We start from the raw sequence: 16,103 nt of genomic DNA, 5'->3' as shown, positions 1-16,103 counted from the left end.
TACCTGTATTATTTATATATATATATATATATATATATATATATATATATATATATATAAATAAATAAATAAATAAATAAATAAATCTCTCTGCCTCTGATCTGTCCCCACATCTAGCCTCTTTGAACAATATGACTGCATCTTATTATCTTCCAGGCGGCTGTTTCGCCCACTGACAGACACTTTGATATTGATTAATAATTGCCTCGTGAGAATGTGTGTTGGTGCTGTCGTGCTCTGCTCATCTCTCCTCTAATATTGCATTTGTCTGTCCCTGGTTTGTTTATGCAGTAAAGACATCGGGAGACACTATCCACTCATTTCTTTTTGACCAAACGGTTGACTGACAGACTGTAAACTGACATGAAGAAAGGCTACGAACAACCCAAAATGCGACACTCGCCTACAGAAGTCGGCAGTAGGCCCATTATAAGACAAGATACGGAAACATCGAAATGTTTCGAAATTGCGGGTTTGATTGCGGTTTGATGAAAAAGAGAAAAAAAGTGATTCCCCCAACACCCTGCTTTTAGATGATGTTCACGTCGCGTAATTACGTCATTTCATAAAATTCCCATGTCAACAGGGAAAAATGGCTGCTCTTGTGTGAAGTAAACAAAAATTTTCAACTTTCTGCTAAGATATATTATGACTTTTTGGCAGACTTTGGCTGATTATGCATTGAATTATGCAATCGCATAATCGCGTTTTTCTGGAGGGACCGATTGTTGTTTAAGTGTGTGTGAGATGTTAAAAAATGTAACTGGGAGTACAACCATCTGGTACGAGTTCACAGTTAGTAAGTTAAGGGTTTGACTGCCGTTCCAGGGCACTTTCACAGGTAGAAGGTTGTGAAAACCTGGGTAACGGGTTGCCTTGAACGCAGCATTATTCTCCTCCTCATGCCACACGAAGATTATTGCAGTGTTTTTACACATTTGAATCATCTCAAGACCTGCTTCACATTCTGACCGTTTTGCCTTATGCTTTGTGCTCTTTGTATTTGTTAATTTATTCACAGCAACATTCAGGTCAGAGGTGTTTTTTTGCTGCTGTTGTTGCTGCTTGTTGCTAGTTTTTCTTTTGCCTGACGGTGCCAGGATGCTCGCCCACTCACCAAACTGCCTGTTTGCATCTCCGATACAGAACTGAAAACATGAAACAGATAAGTTGCATAAGGACCAAAAATGTTAAAGAGAGAAATAAAGAATGAGACATGATATTTGGAAGACCGGCAGGCTGACCGTGATGTCCGAAAATGTCGTCTTTACAATTCAAACATTACGGTTTTGTCATGTTCTTCCAGCATGTGTCACACAGAATGTTCCGGTGGTCCACTGCCCTCTACTTCTGATGTTAATGTATATTTATTATATGACAAATGACATTTCAATTGATTATTTATTTGTTTTGGTCTAAATCTTCTTTTAAGATGGCTTTTTCTCTCTTCATATAGGGCTAGGGATGTCACGACAAAAATCTAGTAGTCGATACCGATACCACCAAAAGTACACGCTACTCGATACCAAAGTCGATACCACGTGGAACAGTGTTGTGTTACTTTTTTTTTTTGTCACTTTTTTTTTTTCTCTCAACTTTCTGTCACTGTGTTGGTGTGGAGTGGAGGTGGGCAAATAGAGTGTGATTTACATGTAATGTGGAGAAAAGCCATTCTGGAGCCCCAGTCGCTGCTCTGAAGCCTGGCATCCCCACACAGCTAACGTTAGCAGTGCGGTAGTAGTACTTTTACTGAAGTAAAGGATCTGAATACTTCCTCCACCGCTGCCTTTCAACCGTTGAAAGAGTAAGTGCAGGGTAAAAAGGATATGTCCGCTACAGGAACATGTTGTTCTGTACATCTCTCTCTCTCTCTCTGCTGACAAAAAGGGGCGAGGAGAGATGAAAGCCTCTGAACAAACCGTAATCGGGGTCACTTTTGAAGGTAGTGAAGCCCAAACAGATACGTCGATTAAGTGGACTTCCAGAAAAAATGAAGATGGCATCTGAAAGCGCCCCCTCCCCTCCCCTCCCAATCTTCTCTGTGACCCTGGAGCTTCACAAGTGATAGCAGCACTTAAGTGCCATCCGCCAACTCTCTCCTCACAAACGCAGATATTTCCTGTGCCGATGCAGCGCGCAGATAGAGCCGAGACGACGGGAGAATTTCTCCTTTTTGTGTTTTTCTCATTTCAGTTGTTCCCCCAACCAAACCCGCCCTGCCTCTTGTGTCTGATACGCCACATCACAAGAGCCTTCATGGCACATCACGTCCAATTCATAATGCAGTTTTAATGGAAACTGTTTATCATCAAACTGTCATCCTGGGCCTCCCTATTTCAGTTTCCCTCTCTTTCCCAACTTCCACTTTTTTATGCTTTTACTTTAAAGAAGTGCAGCGAAGATGTTTTTATGGACGATTTGGGCGGTTTAACCCCTGAGGTCTAAAGGCATTTTTAAATATCTTCTTGAATTCTCCTTTTAAGGGTATTTGCATATAACCTGATCCCCATGTGTTTCATATCAAAATGTTGCGGACAAACTCTGCTTTCTGTAGAGTGACGCGCCAAAATTGTTCCAGAGCGATGTGTAAAGAGATCATTTGGCCCTAAAGTGGAAATATTTCTCAAATCTCTTGTGAAAACATACCTACACTCATTTCTTTTTTTTGGTGCTTGAAATGAGTTTACAAAAGTCTTGGGTTCACAAAAGTAGCGTAATATATGAATACAATAGTAAATAAATGTCTAAAATTAAATTTTGTAATATTGCCTTTTCAGTGTGTTGTCAAACACCGCTTGGACTCGACGGTGCCTCTTTTGTCCTCAGAGTTCAATCAATCGCTAAATCCGTCACATAAATAATAGCACTGTAACAATTACAAATTTTGCTGTAGGCCTACAATTGATTGTCTCAGAAATAATTGCGATTAACAGTATAATTGTCTCTTTCAGTCAAATTTAAAACTATTTCTTTATTTATTACTTCCTCAAACAACGTAAAGATTTGAATTCCGGGACACATATTTTGGTTATATCACTGTCATGTGACCCAGATAATGTAAATAGGACAAATACACAGCCTACGAAGTAAACAACGCCTATTTATTATCATAAAACATTGTATTTTTAAAAAATTTTTTTTTTATAAATGAACATAAAATTGACAAAACCATCAACAGTCATACCCCTTGGGACCTCCACTAATGTTAGCAATTAATTGCGGTTAAACGATGAACGATTGGACAATTCTGTAATAATAATTGTTACAGGTCTACTAAATAATCACATTGCTGTGGCACAATATGCTCACTGAGAAAGAGGTTTTACAAGTTTGTTTGGTAACACTTTACTTTAAGGTATCTACATAAGAGTGACATGACACTGTCATGAGCACATGACACAGACAACCCTAACCCTAACTCTAACCCTAACCATAACTTGTCATGACAAAAAACGAATGACACTTACTAAAAGAAGCGTTATGTCAGGAATGTTTATGACTTGTTTATAATGTTTATGACACGTTCATGACAGTGTCATGTCACTCTTATGTAGATACCTTAGAGTAAAGTTTAACCGTTTGTATTTTGTTTTTGGATTAAACTGAGACGAACAAGCGTCAGTCCGTCACATTTCATTTCTGTGACATTTTCAACAAGCTTCCCTGAAGCTCTCATCAGATTCCCTGTGTCCCATCCCCCCACCGCCCCCTCCCCCCCTTTCTCTCTTTCTCTCTGATGTGTTGAATAGAGCTTGTTGTTGTGTTGTTGTGTTTGGGTGGGGGAATGCTGCGAGTGGGACTGGCTCGCTCCTGAAGTCAGATTTTCTGTCTGTCTGTCTCTCCGTACCGAAGCTGCAGTGACAAACGGCAGCATTGTGAACTCTGTGATCTCACTTCTCTCGCTCATATTTGCTCTCCGTCTGCTGGTGTGTGTGTGGCAGCAGGTATAGGGACAGCGATGGGATGAGGTAGTTCAGGTTGTCTTTTTGTGTGTTGGCCCCCCCCGGCTGATCTGTGACCGATGCGGACTAAGGCTCCGACTCGCTCGGAGGATCCACTGGGTGGCTTGAAAAGAGGTAAAAGATGAAAATATTAAGCGTTTCTGTTGCTTTAGTTTGACGATGCAGCCAGTGGTGGAATGTAACTTAAGTACATTTACTCCAGTACTGTACTTAAGTACAAATGTTGAGGTTCTACATCTACTCCACTACATTTCAGAGAGTATTGTACTTTTTACTTCACAACAATCATCTGACAGCTTTAGTTACTTTACAAATTAAGATTTTTGCACACAAAACACATTTTATAGGTTATAAAATATGATATTATAAATGAACGAGTGCTTTTGCTTTTAATACTTTAAGTACATTTTCCTGATGATACTTACATACTTTTATTTTTTTAACATTTTCATTGCAGGACTTTTACTTGTAACTGAGTATTTTTACAGTGTGGTATTAGTACTTTTAGTTAAGTAAAGGATCTGAATACTTCTTCCACCGTTGGATACAGGCAGTACAGTTTGTGTACACATTTACTTAATAATCTGGTATGTGACAGGTTCATGAATTAATATGACTTGATTCTGGCTCCGACTTTTGATCCATTAACACATACTGTAGGAGCGAAAATCAGCAGTTTTTCCCTTAAGTTACCAGCTAACGCTAGCCATGAGATGGTTGTCTTTAGATGTGAGACAGTGTCAGACTTTAGTGTTGGTGTAACTCTTTACACAAACACCAGATGAGGTCACCCCTTTAGCAGCGGACGAGTGCAGACACTCAACACTAAACTATTATGTGACACTCCGCTTCCAAATATAATGCCCTACTATTAGAATGCTGGTATTATACGCTAACGTAAATGTGCAGATTTAGTTGCCTCATCACTTGTTAAATGGGTGACCCTTCTTACTTGAGGGTGCCACATGTTAGCTTGCTAATGTGGTCGAGTGCGGGTTGGAAATACAGACTGGGAGAGACAGATGGTTGTTTTTGGAAGCACTGTAATAACACGCAATAGTGTCCTGTAAAGTATTGACTCATCAGTTGTCTGTTGTGTGTGTGTGTGTGTGTGTGTGTGTGTGTGTGTGTGTGTGTGTGTGCAGAGTTTCATTTTATTCAAAGATGCTACATGTTTCAGTTTTACTTGAAAAGACAATTCCGGCGCAAAATGAACCTACAGCGGTTGCGTCTCTAGCTTTAAACAGGCTGCCACAAACCGGTGGTTAGCTGCTAACGCTAGCTTTCAGGGCAGATGGTAAATCGCTATTTCTGCACCACTAACAAGGCTCAAAATAGCACCACACTTCAACGGTAGCAAAATGAGGGTCCCTACATGTAAACCTAAGCATTGAGAACTTTGTAAGTGTACAGACAGATTCGGTACACATATGTTATTAACCCCTAGGTTCATTTTGCGCCGGAATTGTCCTTGTAATTAGCAGCATTGCTTCTGCGTTTCGAATGGTTTTGTCATGCTACACATAGCATATTCAAATCTGTTTCAATTAATGTTGTGCAGCTCAGATTTAAATGTTTGAAGTTTGATACATTGATTTTAGTTCAATTTAGAACTGAATTGAAGAAATAGGGAAAGGGAAGGGAAACCCATGATACAATAATTTAACAACATTAGAGCTGGGTATCGCCAATGATTTCCCGAATCAATTCCGATTCCCAAGGTCCAGATTCGATTATGTTTCCCATTCAATTTTGCTGCTCTGTGATTTCAGGTTTTATACACAACTTAGAAAAAGTTATGCAAAAGTGCAGTCTAGGCATGGAAAACAAAAGTGCAATGTCCTGTCTAAAGAAAGTGTGCAATATTCATAGTTTGAGCTTAGAAAACTAATCCAAGCCCATTTAGCAACTGACAAAAGGCTAAAATAAGTTATAATGTGTGCGGTAAAACTTCCACCTGCGCGTTAGTTAACTCACTGGAAATCTAAGCAACACAAATCTGGGCAAATTCAGTTTAGCAGAAATCTCGAAATTGAAAATGACTACAACATCTGTTCATTTACAGCACAGCATTCAAAACCCATACATTTAAATTAAAAACATGTGCTTTTTATGACATGACTTGCAGCATATTGGCAAATCATCACATATGGCTTTATTGATTAATTTATTCTGCATGTTTCGTTACCACATAGTGGACAATTGGACACCACGGTGCTCTGAATGTGTGTGTGGTGATCATGTGGGGGCCCTGAACACACCACAGCTGGACCAAGTAATGTCTCCAGTCAACCTCTCCACTATTATTACTGTTATTTTTATCAATGTAGTTGCTCTTCCCGTGCAGAGAGCATCTGTGAGAGGGCGAGAGATACAGAAAACCATGGTAGCAGTGGAGAAAAGAGCTGAAATGACTCCCCTTACATAAAGAGGGCTCATTACAGCAGCCAAAAGAGGGCTTCAGGAGAGCAGAGGAAACAAGGAATGTGATTGGCTGTGATTATGTTTTGTTGTTCGTTGTCAGCGCTACAAATGGACCGCACTGATCATGAGAAACAAATACACCCCACTTCCTGTCCAAAAGAAAAAAAATTTTTTCTACGCGTCTGTCTTTTTTATGTCTTTGTTAGGGTTGCACGATATTGACATAATGTGATCTTGCGATATCTATTATGAATATTGCGATATCAATATTAATTTCGATATTTTTAAACGTGTAAAATTACAAAATTTATGGGAAAACGCATCAAAATAGATTCACAACAATAGAGCGCACACTGAGACTTGTATCCGCCTCCGTAGTGCGGCTGGACCACAGGTTGGTCGCGGATGAAAAATATTCAATATTTCCGACTCCAAACTCTGCGTGAGAAATAGCTGCGGGATGGAATTACTTTTGGCCACTATAGTTTCCTCTTCAATCTCTGTTATTTTGTCTTCTCCCTGAGCAACACTCATTTTCTTACTTTTGTGTTCTTTCTTTTGCTCCACTCACTCCCTTCGCTCTCTCTTTAGGTCCTTTCTTTTCTTTCCCTTCTCTGATTGGTTCCATTTTGTTGTCTCTATCCATTTTTTCACTTACACTGTCACTCTGTTGAAATATGCACACACCTCACATGGTACACACCATAGGGTTTGTCACATAGTGGACCCATGCGCTGACGTGCACTAACATGTGCAAGTGGCACGGTAACTGGCCAATGAAACATGATCAGCGTTTGAAGCGGGCTTGACAAAATATTGCATACTTATCACAACAGTTTCGATATAATATAGCGCATCGTGATATCGCGATAACGATATTGAGTCGATATATCATGCACCCCTAGTCTTTGTCAACATTTTTCCACTAAAACAAATCTGAATAGAATAGAATACACTTTATTGTCCACGAGGGGAAATTTGTCTTGGACATAGTGCTGCAATCTGTTGCTTCACTATACAAACATAACCGAGAAACCATTCTAAAATCAACTTGAAATCAACATAAGACAACTTAGGACATGAAAGAAGGACACATGACCGTACAGACAATACTACCTCTTAAAAACAATACTGTCTCTTAAAAACAATGAACGAATCAGTGAATGTGCAGTAACACATTATTATATTCACTTTGCTGTTGATGAGTGAGACAAGTGAAAACATGGCACACACAGTTGGTTTAAAAGCTGCTGGGTAAAAATAAAACCCAGCGTGAGAACAGCATCTGCGTCACCTGATAAGTGGTAAACCCCTGCTGGGGGAAGTTGCACCTAACTTCCTGAATTCTTGACGTCTCGTAACGGTTTCAGATGATTTCTCATGCCTGAACACTTGGTACTCTTTTAGCCCTCAGCAGACTGTTCTCATGAACCAAATGTTCAAATTTCGTAAGCACTCCACCAGTTGTTTGCTGTATGCACCCCAATGACTGCTGCTGTATAACCCTAACCCTGACCCTGGCTGCGTATGGAGGAGGTCTGGGTGGATGGGTGGGTCATAGGGGCGAAGTTCGCTTCCCGGGGAAAACAAAAGACTTTGACCCATGAAATGCGTGTTCCTTGGGAGTGTTTTTATCCAAAACCATGATCTTTTCCCTAAAGTGAGTTGTTTTGTTGCCTAAACTTAACAGTAATGTCCTCCGAAACGACCAGCACTCGCGGTGCTCTGTACCCAGCTCAAAGTCACCTGTTCTCGGATTAACTGAACCACCAACTACCGCTGATACGACGGAGCACCATGCAGACCACCTTACGCTTTGGTGCGCATACGTTTTTGTACTATATCATGCAGACCCGTTCATGAGAATGCGTTGCCCTCAGTGCTCACAGTAAATTCCCACGTGACCTGAATGCAGCACGAAGAGCAGAGCGGGGAGGGACAGGGCAGCGTCCAGCTGGCCAGGCAACAGGGACAGTTAGCTGGGGGGACATCAACCTCTCCGCTGGGGACTGACAGGCAGCTCAGAGCGGGGGAGGTGGAAGGTCAGCTCAGTGGGAGTGCGGGGGGGAGGTTCTAGACTTGGATAAGCAGGATGACAAGGAAGAGAGGTTGTCTTTTAAAGGAATAATACACCTCCGATGCTATTTGATAATCAGATGTTTGGACTTGTAGTTGTGTTGGTTAATCCACATTTGTGCAACCTCTATTTCTACTTCAAGTGATGTCTAGTGTTTTGATGTTTCTCAAAATCTATCTAAGCATTTCATTTAATTCCATTTGAGTTAGTATTGGCCTAGTCTCTCATTGCCAGACCTATGTCCACAGCGCTGTGGAGTAAGGTCTGGCTCCTCCACACATACATTCCTGGCTAGAAGAAGAAAACGCTCTGGGTTGTTTGCATTTCTTTGAACCAATCACAGTTGTCTTGAGCGGTGCTAAGCTCCAGTCGCAGAGACGCTGTCTCTGCAAAATAGTCTCGGGAAGGAACTTGTTTTGATGGAACATTTGTACGCCGCAAAAGAAAATGCCACATACGATATAAAATGAAGGTAACTTTCACACAATACAGAAACGTGAGCTATTTAGATTAGCTGGATACATGGTTAAACCTCATTGGCTCTAACCAGTGTATCGCTCTGTGTACTTCGTCCACAGAAATCTCACCAATCAGTCCCGAAACATCCCAGTTAGAGACAAAGGCCTGCCTTGTTGCACAATCCATATTTTCTTCTTTGATTTAATCTGGAATACATTTTTTTCTTTTAAAAAATCAAGTCAAACTAATTATTTTTAACCTATAATTTGGTTGAATTGATTTGAATGCCAAAGTCTATAGGATTTATCCTCTGGGTACCATGAATATCTGAACACAATTTCATGACAGCCCATCCAATAATTGACATATTTCTATCCCGACCAAAGTGGTGGGTCGACCGACTGTTTTTTTATTTTTATTGTTTAAGGCTGCGTTTTTCTCTTACGACCAGGGTTTTATGGGATCAGGGCACATGCAACTTTCGAATTAGGGAAAGTTTAATTGCCCTGATATTGGATTCTCGAGAAAGTACCCAATTTACTGAGAAAATTTAAACCTTCCGCTACTTTTAACCTCTCGTGTCCAGGGTAGACAAGTCCTCTTTGGGGGCACATGAGCCTCTAAAATAAAACGCAGCGTGAACTTTAATTCACAAATGGGTCCTCCGCTATTGGCTATAAACTCTCTGGACCCACTACAAGTCCAAGGAGAGAGTCCTCGGCCACAAATAAAAACATACGCACACCCCACAATCTCCGTCACGGATGCCAATGTGATCCTTGAAGCATGAAAAGGGGTCTAATTGCATTTAGCTTAAGTTCAGGCCACTGTGGAATACTAATATGGCTGTAGGGGTTCAGAATTGAGGCTAAGCTTCAGTGCAAAGAAAAGGCCGAATCCCATTTCCTCCCCAATTCCTCTCCCTCTCACTATGGGAACCGCAGGGCCACCGGGTGTGGAATTCCCAGTAAAAAAAAGGCTTTACTGTATTTGTTTATTTGCCCCAGACAGTTTGCCCTGTTGTGTATGGACTCCCCCCACCCCCAGTGTCTTCTCCCACTGTGTGTGCTCTTGGCAGCCTACAGCGACATGCCTTTCACTGACACACACCATCCTGTCATAAAAATGCCAGCCGGCTCAATAAGGAGCATGTTTGTTCGGAGCGTTTTGGAATTCCAGTTCCTCCTGTCGAACCCCAGAGACCCAGAGAGGAAGTCGGAGAATGACAAGAGTTAAATACTTCCTGTAACTGGCTGAAAAAAATTCAAAAAGAAAGGAATTAGCTGGACTACCCAACTGCTAAGATTTGAACAATGTGAAGGCCGAAGCCAGTTTTTTGAGGTTAAAGCTGTTTATAGTTGTTACAGTTTGAGCTGAAGTCAGTGTCTTTAGTGGAATGGCATTATAAAGCATCCCATTTATATCAGTACACTCTTTATGAGCAAAAAGTATTACTGTTACCAAAATTCTTCCTTTTTTCCAAGTCTGTGATGTTTTCCAGCGCACCGGCACAGAAGACTTGTTGGATGTGCGAATTTGTTTTTTAAAAAGTTTACCAAAATTCTTCTAACCAGGAGGCTTTTTGAACAGTTAAGCCTAAACTCAGCATTTTTCAATTGGTCCAGTTTTGTTTATATGCGTACTGTATGCTTACTTAGAGCAAAGAATTTGCTGTATGTTCATCTTCATACTTATCCTAATTTACAGAATATGAAAACAAAGGCAACTAGGTCAGGTCTGTAACATTTCCGTATCACTTTCAACATGGCTGAAGTCTCAATCGAATACCGTTTTAACATAAAGCGTAAAATGCAGAGAAAGAGAGAGAGTGTTAGACAGATTAAAGGGGTAGTTCAGATGTTTTTAAGTGTGGTTGTATGAGCTACTTCTCCATAGTCCGTGTATTAGCTACAGTAGATGACGGTTGGCACGCCCCCCCCAGTTTGGAGAAGCAGGCAGGAGTACCGACACGGAAGCTAAGCAATGTCCTGCTGTTGGACGCAAATTTGCGTTTCCTAGGATGGTAGAGGAATTTCCCGCCCTACTCTGCCTCTGATTGGCTAGTACTCGTTGCCCTTGTTGGTTGGATTTGTTTAGGTCTAGTGGTGCGTTCTTTTTGTCCACCGAAGTCGATTTACAAGTTGTTTTCCGGAGTTACGAACCGGAAGTTGCAAAAAGAACGCCACAGAGGTCGTATATACGACTCGTCAAGTCGTCTGAACTCAGAGGACCTCGAGTTCACTTTCAAAGATGGCTACGTGGTGCATCACACGCAGTAAACATTGTGGTTTTCTACAATTTCAAGCCCTTTTGTCTTTGTTGTAACCAAATGAAGAAGTCGTACACATAGCGCTGTATACTGCTACCTATAGGCATGTCTCTACAGTCTTGATGATAATGAGTTAAATACCACCTAATTAGTTATTTTGTAGCTTGTGCAGCTGAAATTGGCTAGAGACGCTCGGTTGCTATACGACAACAATGGCTTTAAGCCGAGACTTGAGCAGAAAGCAGAGCAGTAGCCTAACGTTAATCAAAACGTAATTTTTGTGTATCAAACTGTGAAATATATTTGTGTAATATGTCAATAACTGGGTGAATAGAATCCTAAATGTTACTAAAAATATTATAAAAATCCATCTGTTCTCCGACTCGTAGTACTGTGTGACAAAAAGAACGCAACAACCCGCGGTTATTCGTTTTCCGACATGGATGTGACGTCACCCTCGAGCTACTAGTCGCAAAACAAGACAAAAAGAACGCACCATAGGCAGGAGGAGAGCGACTGGTTAGGGTTAAGGTAAGAACGTCAATCAGAGTAGTGCGGGACATTCCTTCGGCATACTAGGAAACTGGGGACGGGGGCAGCAGCTACATTTATTTTAAACGCCTAAAATCATCTATATCAGTTTTAGTGTATGCTATATTTAGAATATTTTCACAGCTTTACCTTGTTGTCAGACAGCCCTTTACGGCGGTGAACTGAAGCCATTGTCTCTGCTCTCTTCAAAGCCACCAGACTCCTTTGACATAAACCATTATTTTACCTCGCAGGACACGGGAGTTTCTGCTTGACCGCTGCCTCCATCGGTTAGTTAGTTTTATTGTTTGACTTTGGTGTTTTAAAGGGTTAGAAACAAACAAAACTAACAGATTGACTGACTATGGATAAGTACCTCGTACAACCCCACTTCAAAAGATCCGAACCATCCCTTTTAAATGCACTAATATCATTGTAATAAATATATTATCTCAATCATTGTCTCTTATGCACAAATCCAGTTTAATGAAGTAGGAAACACTGTAAAAGAGCCAATTGTAAGGCGTTGTGGAGATCAGTCTTCTTATATCCTCATGCCAACTGCGTGGATGAATAAATTAGCATCCAGCAAAACGGTTTACATACTGTATAGCATATGAGCAAATAGGAATAAAACAAAAAAAGATAAATTGGAATTCTCCTTAAAATGTGATTATTAAAGACAGATTTGTACTGAGCAGGATATTGTACTGTGTAAAAAAAAAAGAAAAAAAAAGGTACCATGTAAATATTTCATCCTCCTCAGGGTGTTTATTGTGATATTTGTATATATGTAGTGTCTCGTTCAGCCGGCTGCTTCTCCTCTCAGTGCGTATGATTCATTACACGCCTCCATTACTACGTGCCGCACTCTATATTCAACATAAACACAACATGACCCCACTTAATAAGGTGTGTGCCAGCTTTGTTCACACACATCCGATGTTTTGGAGCCTCTAATGGTTGGCTAAATCAGGAAATGTGTGTATGTGCGTGGGAAATGCTGATTTAGAGGTAAGAGGTGTGTGCTCATTGTGTTTGTGTGTGTTGTGTGTAGCAACAACGATAAACACATTTACACTCGCACAATGTGGCTCAGCAAACACGGGGGGGGAAGCTTTCTGTGCCACTGTGACGTCTCTCTGTTACAACAGCTGGCAGTTTAAAGGAGCTCCTATTGTCAGCTTGCTTCATATGGACACACACACACACACACACACACACATGCACACTTTATACCACACAGGCTGAGGTTAGGCTGACATGCTGGCCTCACCAAGCTTTCTCTGACTGGTATGAAGTGTGTGTGTGTGTGTGTGTGTGTGTGTGTGTGTGTGTGTGTGTGTGTGTGTGTGTGTGTGTGTGTGTGTGTGTGTGTGTGTGTGTGTGTGTGTGTGTGTGTGTGTGTGTGTGTGTGTGTGTGTGTGTGTGTGTGTGTGTGTGTGTGTGTGTGTGTGTGTGTGCGCTCCACGTCAGCTCCTGGCACACTGACTGAGAGTTGGAGTTACACAAAGCATGTCTGTGATGACAGCCCGATCTGATGCGTGTGCAGCGAGAAGCAACGGCAGCTTTAAACACCTCAGAATGCTTACAGGAAGCCCTTCAAAGCACGCAATTGGGCAGTTTTTCACTTCATTTTCTTACTTTTGAAGTAAAGCTACTGGCCTTCATCCATTCACCCATAGTCTGTGTTAAAAATGTGGAGGTTTCATTTGTGTTTTAGTCATGCCAACATCAGCAGTGTGAATCTTAGCGGTGGCAATGTCTGTCATAATGTTGATGCAACACTTGTCGGATTGACTTCCATAACTTTTAACCCATCAAACAGTAAAATAAATCACCACAGGCTTCTATAAAAGTAATGACTGATTGCGATGAATGAATGAGATTTCAGATGAATGCTAACATAACATGCTAACTCGTTTACTAATACCTGTGTACACGGTAAAAACTATTTTATATGGAGCAGCATCATAACTTGTAATTCATTCTTGGACTGCTGCCCACTTATTTATTTTCAATTTATTGTCAATTTAAGGCCTTGATTAGTGACTTCTGTGTATCTTCTTGTGTCTGCTTTATTTGATAGTTTATATATCTGTTGTGATTAAAGGAGTACGCCACCGTTTGTTGAAATAGGGCTTATCACGGTCTACCCTGTAGATAGGTGGGCCAACGCATTTTTTGTCTCAGTGCAAGTAATTAGGTGGTTTTTTTGTCTTTTGTTGGCTCACTTTTACTCACAACATGCTAGCCAGCAACATAGGATTCCATTCACTATGCTAAGCTAACTAGCGCTAGGAAAGAACTGCACATTGTGCATGCTTTTTAAAATTTAGAACGGTCATATAAAAGTGAATATAGTAGCGACTAACACACCAGATGTTCTATGCTCAAAGACATGCATAAAAACAATACATGCTGATGTTTATATTAGCATGTGTATAGCAGCATTCACCTTATATTTATTTGTATTTGTTTAAGTCATACATCAAGTAATGTGTCTCTTTGGTATGACAAAAGATGACAGAACAAATTTTACATTGTTACATGTTAACATATATATATATATATATATATATATATATATATATATATATATATATATATATATATATATATATATATATACATACACAAATGCAATCATTGTCTGTCCTTTCAGTCTGTGCCTGCAACAATTCCTTTTCATTTCCTGTTTGAAACTACTGATTCAAATAAAAAACACTTAACTTAACACTTACTGGAGAGACACAGAAACCATCATCATGGTGTGTAGCTCACCTATGATTTACATAACCAGAAAATTAACGCACTGTTTTTTTGCTACTGTTTGTAGAGTTTGTATTGGCCCTTGTCGACGCTCATTAATCTCCCCTTATTTTCTCTGTTTGCTCTCCAGCGTCTGATCAGGATGCGACGGTGAAACTTGACCAGGAGCGCGCCGAGATAGTCGCCAAATATGACAAGGTATGGTAATCCCTCCCTCCAGACGACAGTAAGCATTCTTTATCCTGTGTAAAAAAGAAAAAGTTCCGGTGATAGTTTTCTCTTGCGGTCAACCATGACCAAAAATTCCAGTCGCTCACTCATGCTGAGACGCAACCAAAACTTCCCAACACTGTGGTGAAATCCCTCCATGAGTCACCGCCTTATCGCCTCTGAAACACAATAACAAGCAAGCAAGCTGGGTGCAGAATGTGCCGCTCTACGGTTTCAACATTTTGGAATGTGATTACCGTGCAAGGGCCACATTTCAGATGGAGTATCCAAGGCAGCGGAAGTAAAAAATCTCTTCTGCACGGGGCGGCCTCTAAGCTCACCCGGTAAGAGCGTGCGCCACATGTAGGCTGGGTCCTTTGCAGCGGGCCAGGTTCGAATCAGACCTGCAGCACCCTTTGCTGCGTGTCATCCCCCATCTCTCTCCCACTTTTCCTCTCTATCCACAAAAGAAAAAAGCCCCCGAGAATAACAAAATCTCTCCTGCAGAGCTGTACATTTCCTCCTGTAAAGCTGTGTGTGTGTGTGTGTGTGTGTGTGTGTGTGTGTGTGTGTGTGTGTGTGTGTGTGTGTGTGTGTGTGTGTGTGTGTGTGTGTGTGTGTGTGTGTGTGTGTGTGTGTGTGTGTTTCCTGAGTGCCACCTGTATTTCACAGCCCGGTGTTATCAGGCGAACCAGCCCACCACGCTCGGTTTGTAAATTGGTCTTTTTAATTTAGTCCAGCAGGCTGCATAATCAAGCTGCCTCATTAAGAGTGAACAGACCATGGAGAGAGGAGATGATGGAGGTGTGTGTGTGTGTCTGTCTGTGTGTCTGTCTGTGTGTCTGTGTGTGTGTGTGTGTGTGTGTGTGTGTGTGTGTGTGTGTGTGTGTGTGTGTGTGAGATCGTCTGGCGTGGCCCAATCAGAGCTAAATCAGTGTCGTTGTCACTGTCGGGGGGGGGGGGAGGAGTTTAATGGAGTCGGTTATCACGCCGACCACACACACTCGCTGCTAACACTTTCATATCAGCCAGCGCTCGTGTGCCGATATTAAAAAAATGATTTCTTGTCTCTGCGGAAAGTGCAGAAGTGAAGCGGTTTACTGACTGCTGTCTGTTTTTCCGAGCACCGACGCTGACATAGTTGGATATTTGATTTACTGCAGCTTCACCACAAATGTGAATTCATTCCAACTCTTTGCTAAATTCTTGTGCTAAAACTATTGTATTTTCTAAGCAACGTTAGCAGCATGGCTCCAGGGATGGCAGTGTCACTCTGTTAAAGAATATCCAAATACTGACACATTCTATAAACTCTCAGATCTTCTTTTTAATATTTAATATCAGATAGTGGTTATTTAATAATATATGAGAAACTTTATTCATATATCACTTTTCTTTA

At 41.1% G+C, this 16,103-nt stretch overlaps 1 protein-coding gene across 4 annotated transcripts in view; it reads left to right on the top strand.

The window, feature by feature from the left end:
- Positions 1-16,103, top strand: part of usp6nl (USP6 N-terminal like) — a 111,999-nt gene that overhangs the window by 58,441 nt on the left and 37,455 nt on the right. For 3 of the 4 annotated variants that reach the window (XM_028570220.1, XM_028570218.1, XM_028570217.1), the window contains one exon: positions 14,625-14,692. In XM_028570220.1, the coding sequence (XP_028426021.1) occupies positions 14,625-14,692 (68 nt within the window). Of the gene's footprint in view, positions 1-4,007; positions 4,077-14,624; positions 14,693-16,103 lie in introns of those variants that run through there. The other variant, XM_028570216.1, reaches the window with a different exon arrangement.

Source organism: Perca flavescens, chromosome 23 (genome assembly GCF_004354835.1).
Source record: "Perca flavescens isolate YP-PL-M2 chromosome 23, PFLA_1.0, whole genome shotgun sequence".
Taxonomy (NCBI): domain Eukaryota; kingdom Metazoa; phylum Chordata; class Actinopteri; order Perciformes; family Percidae; genus Perca; species Perca flavescens.
Note: the sequence above shows the minus strand (reverse complement) of the source record. Positions and strands in the feature narration are given on the sequence as shown.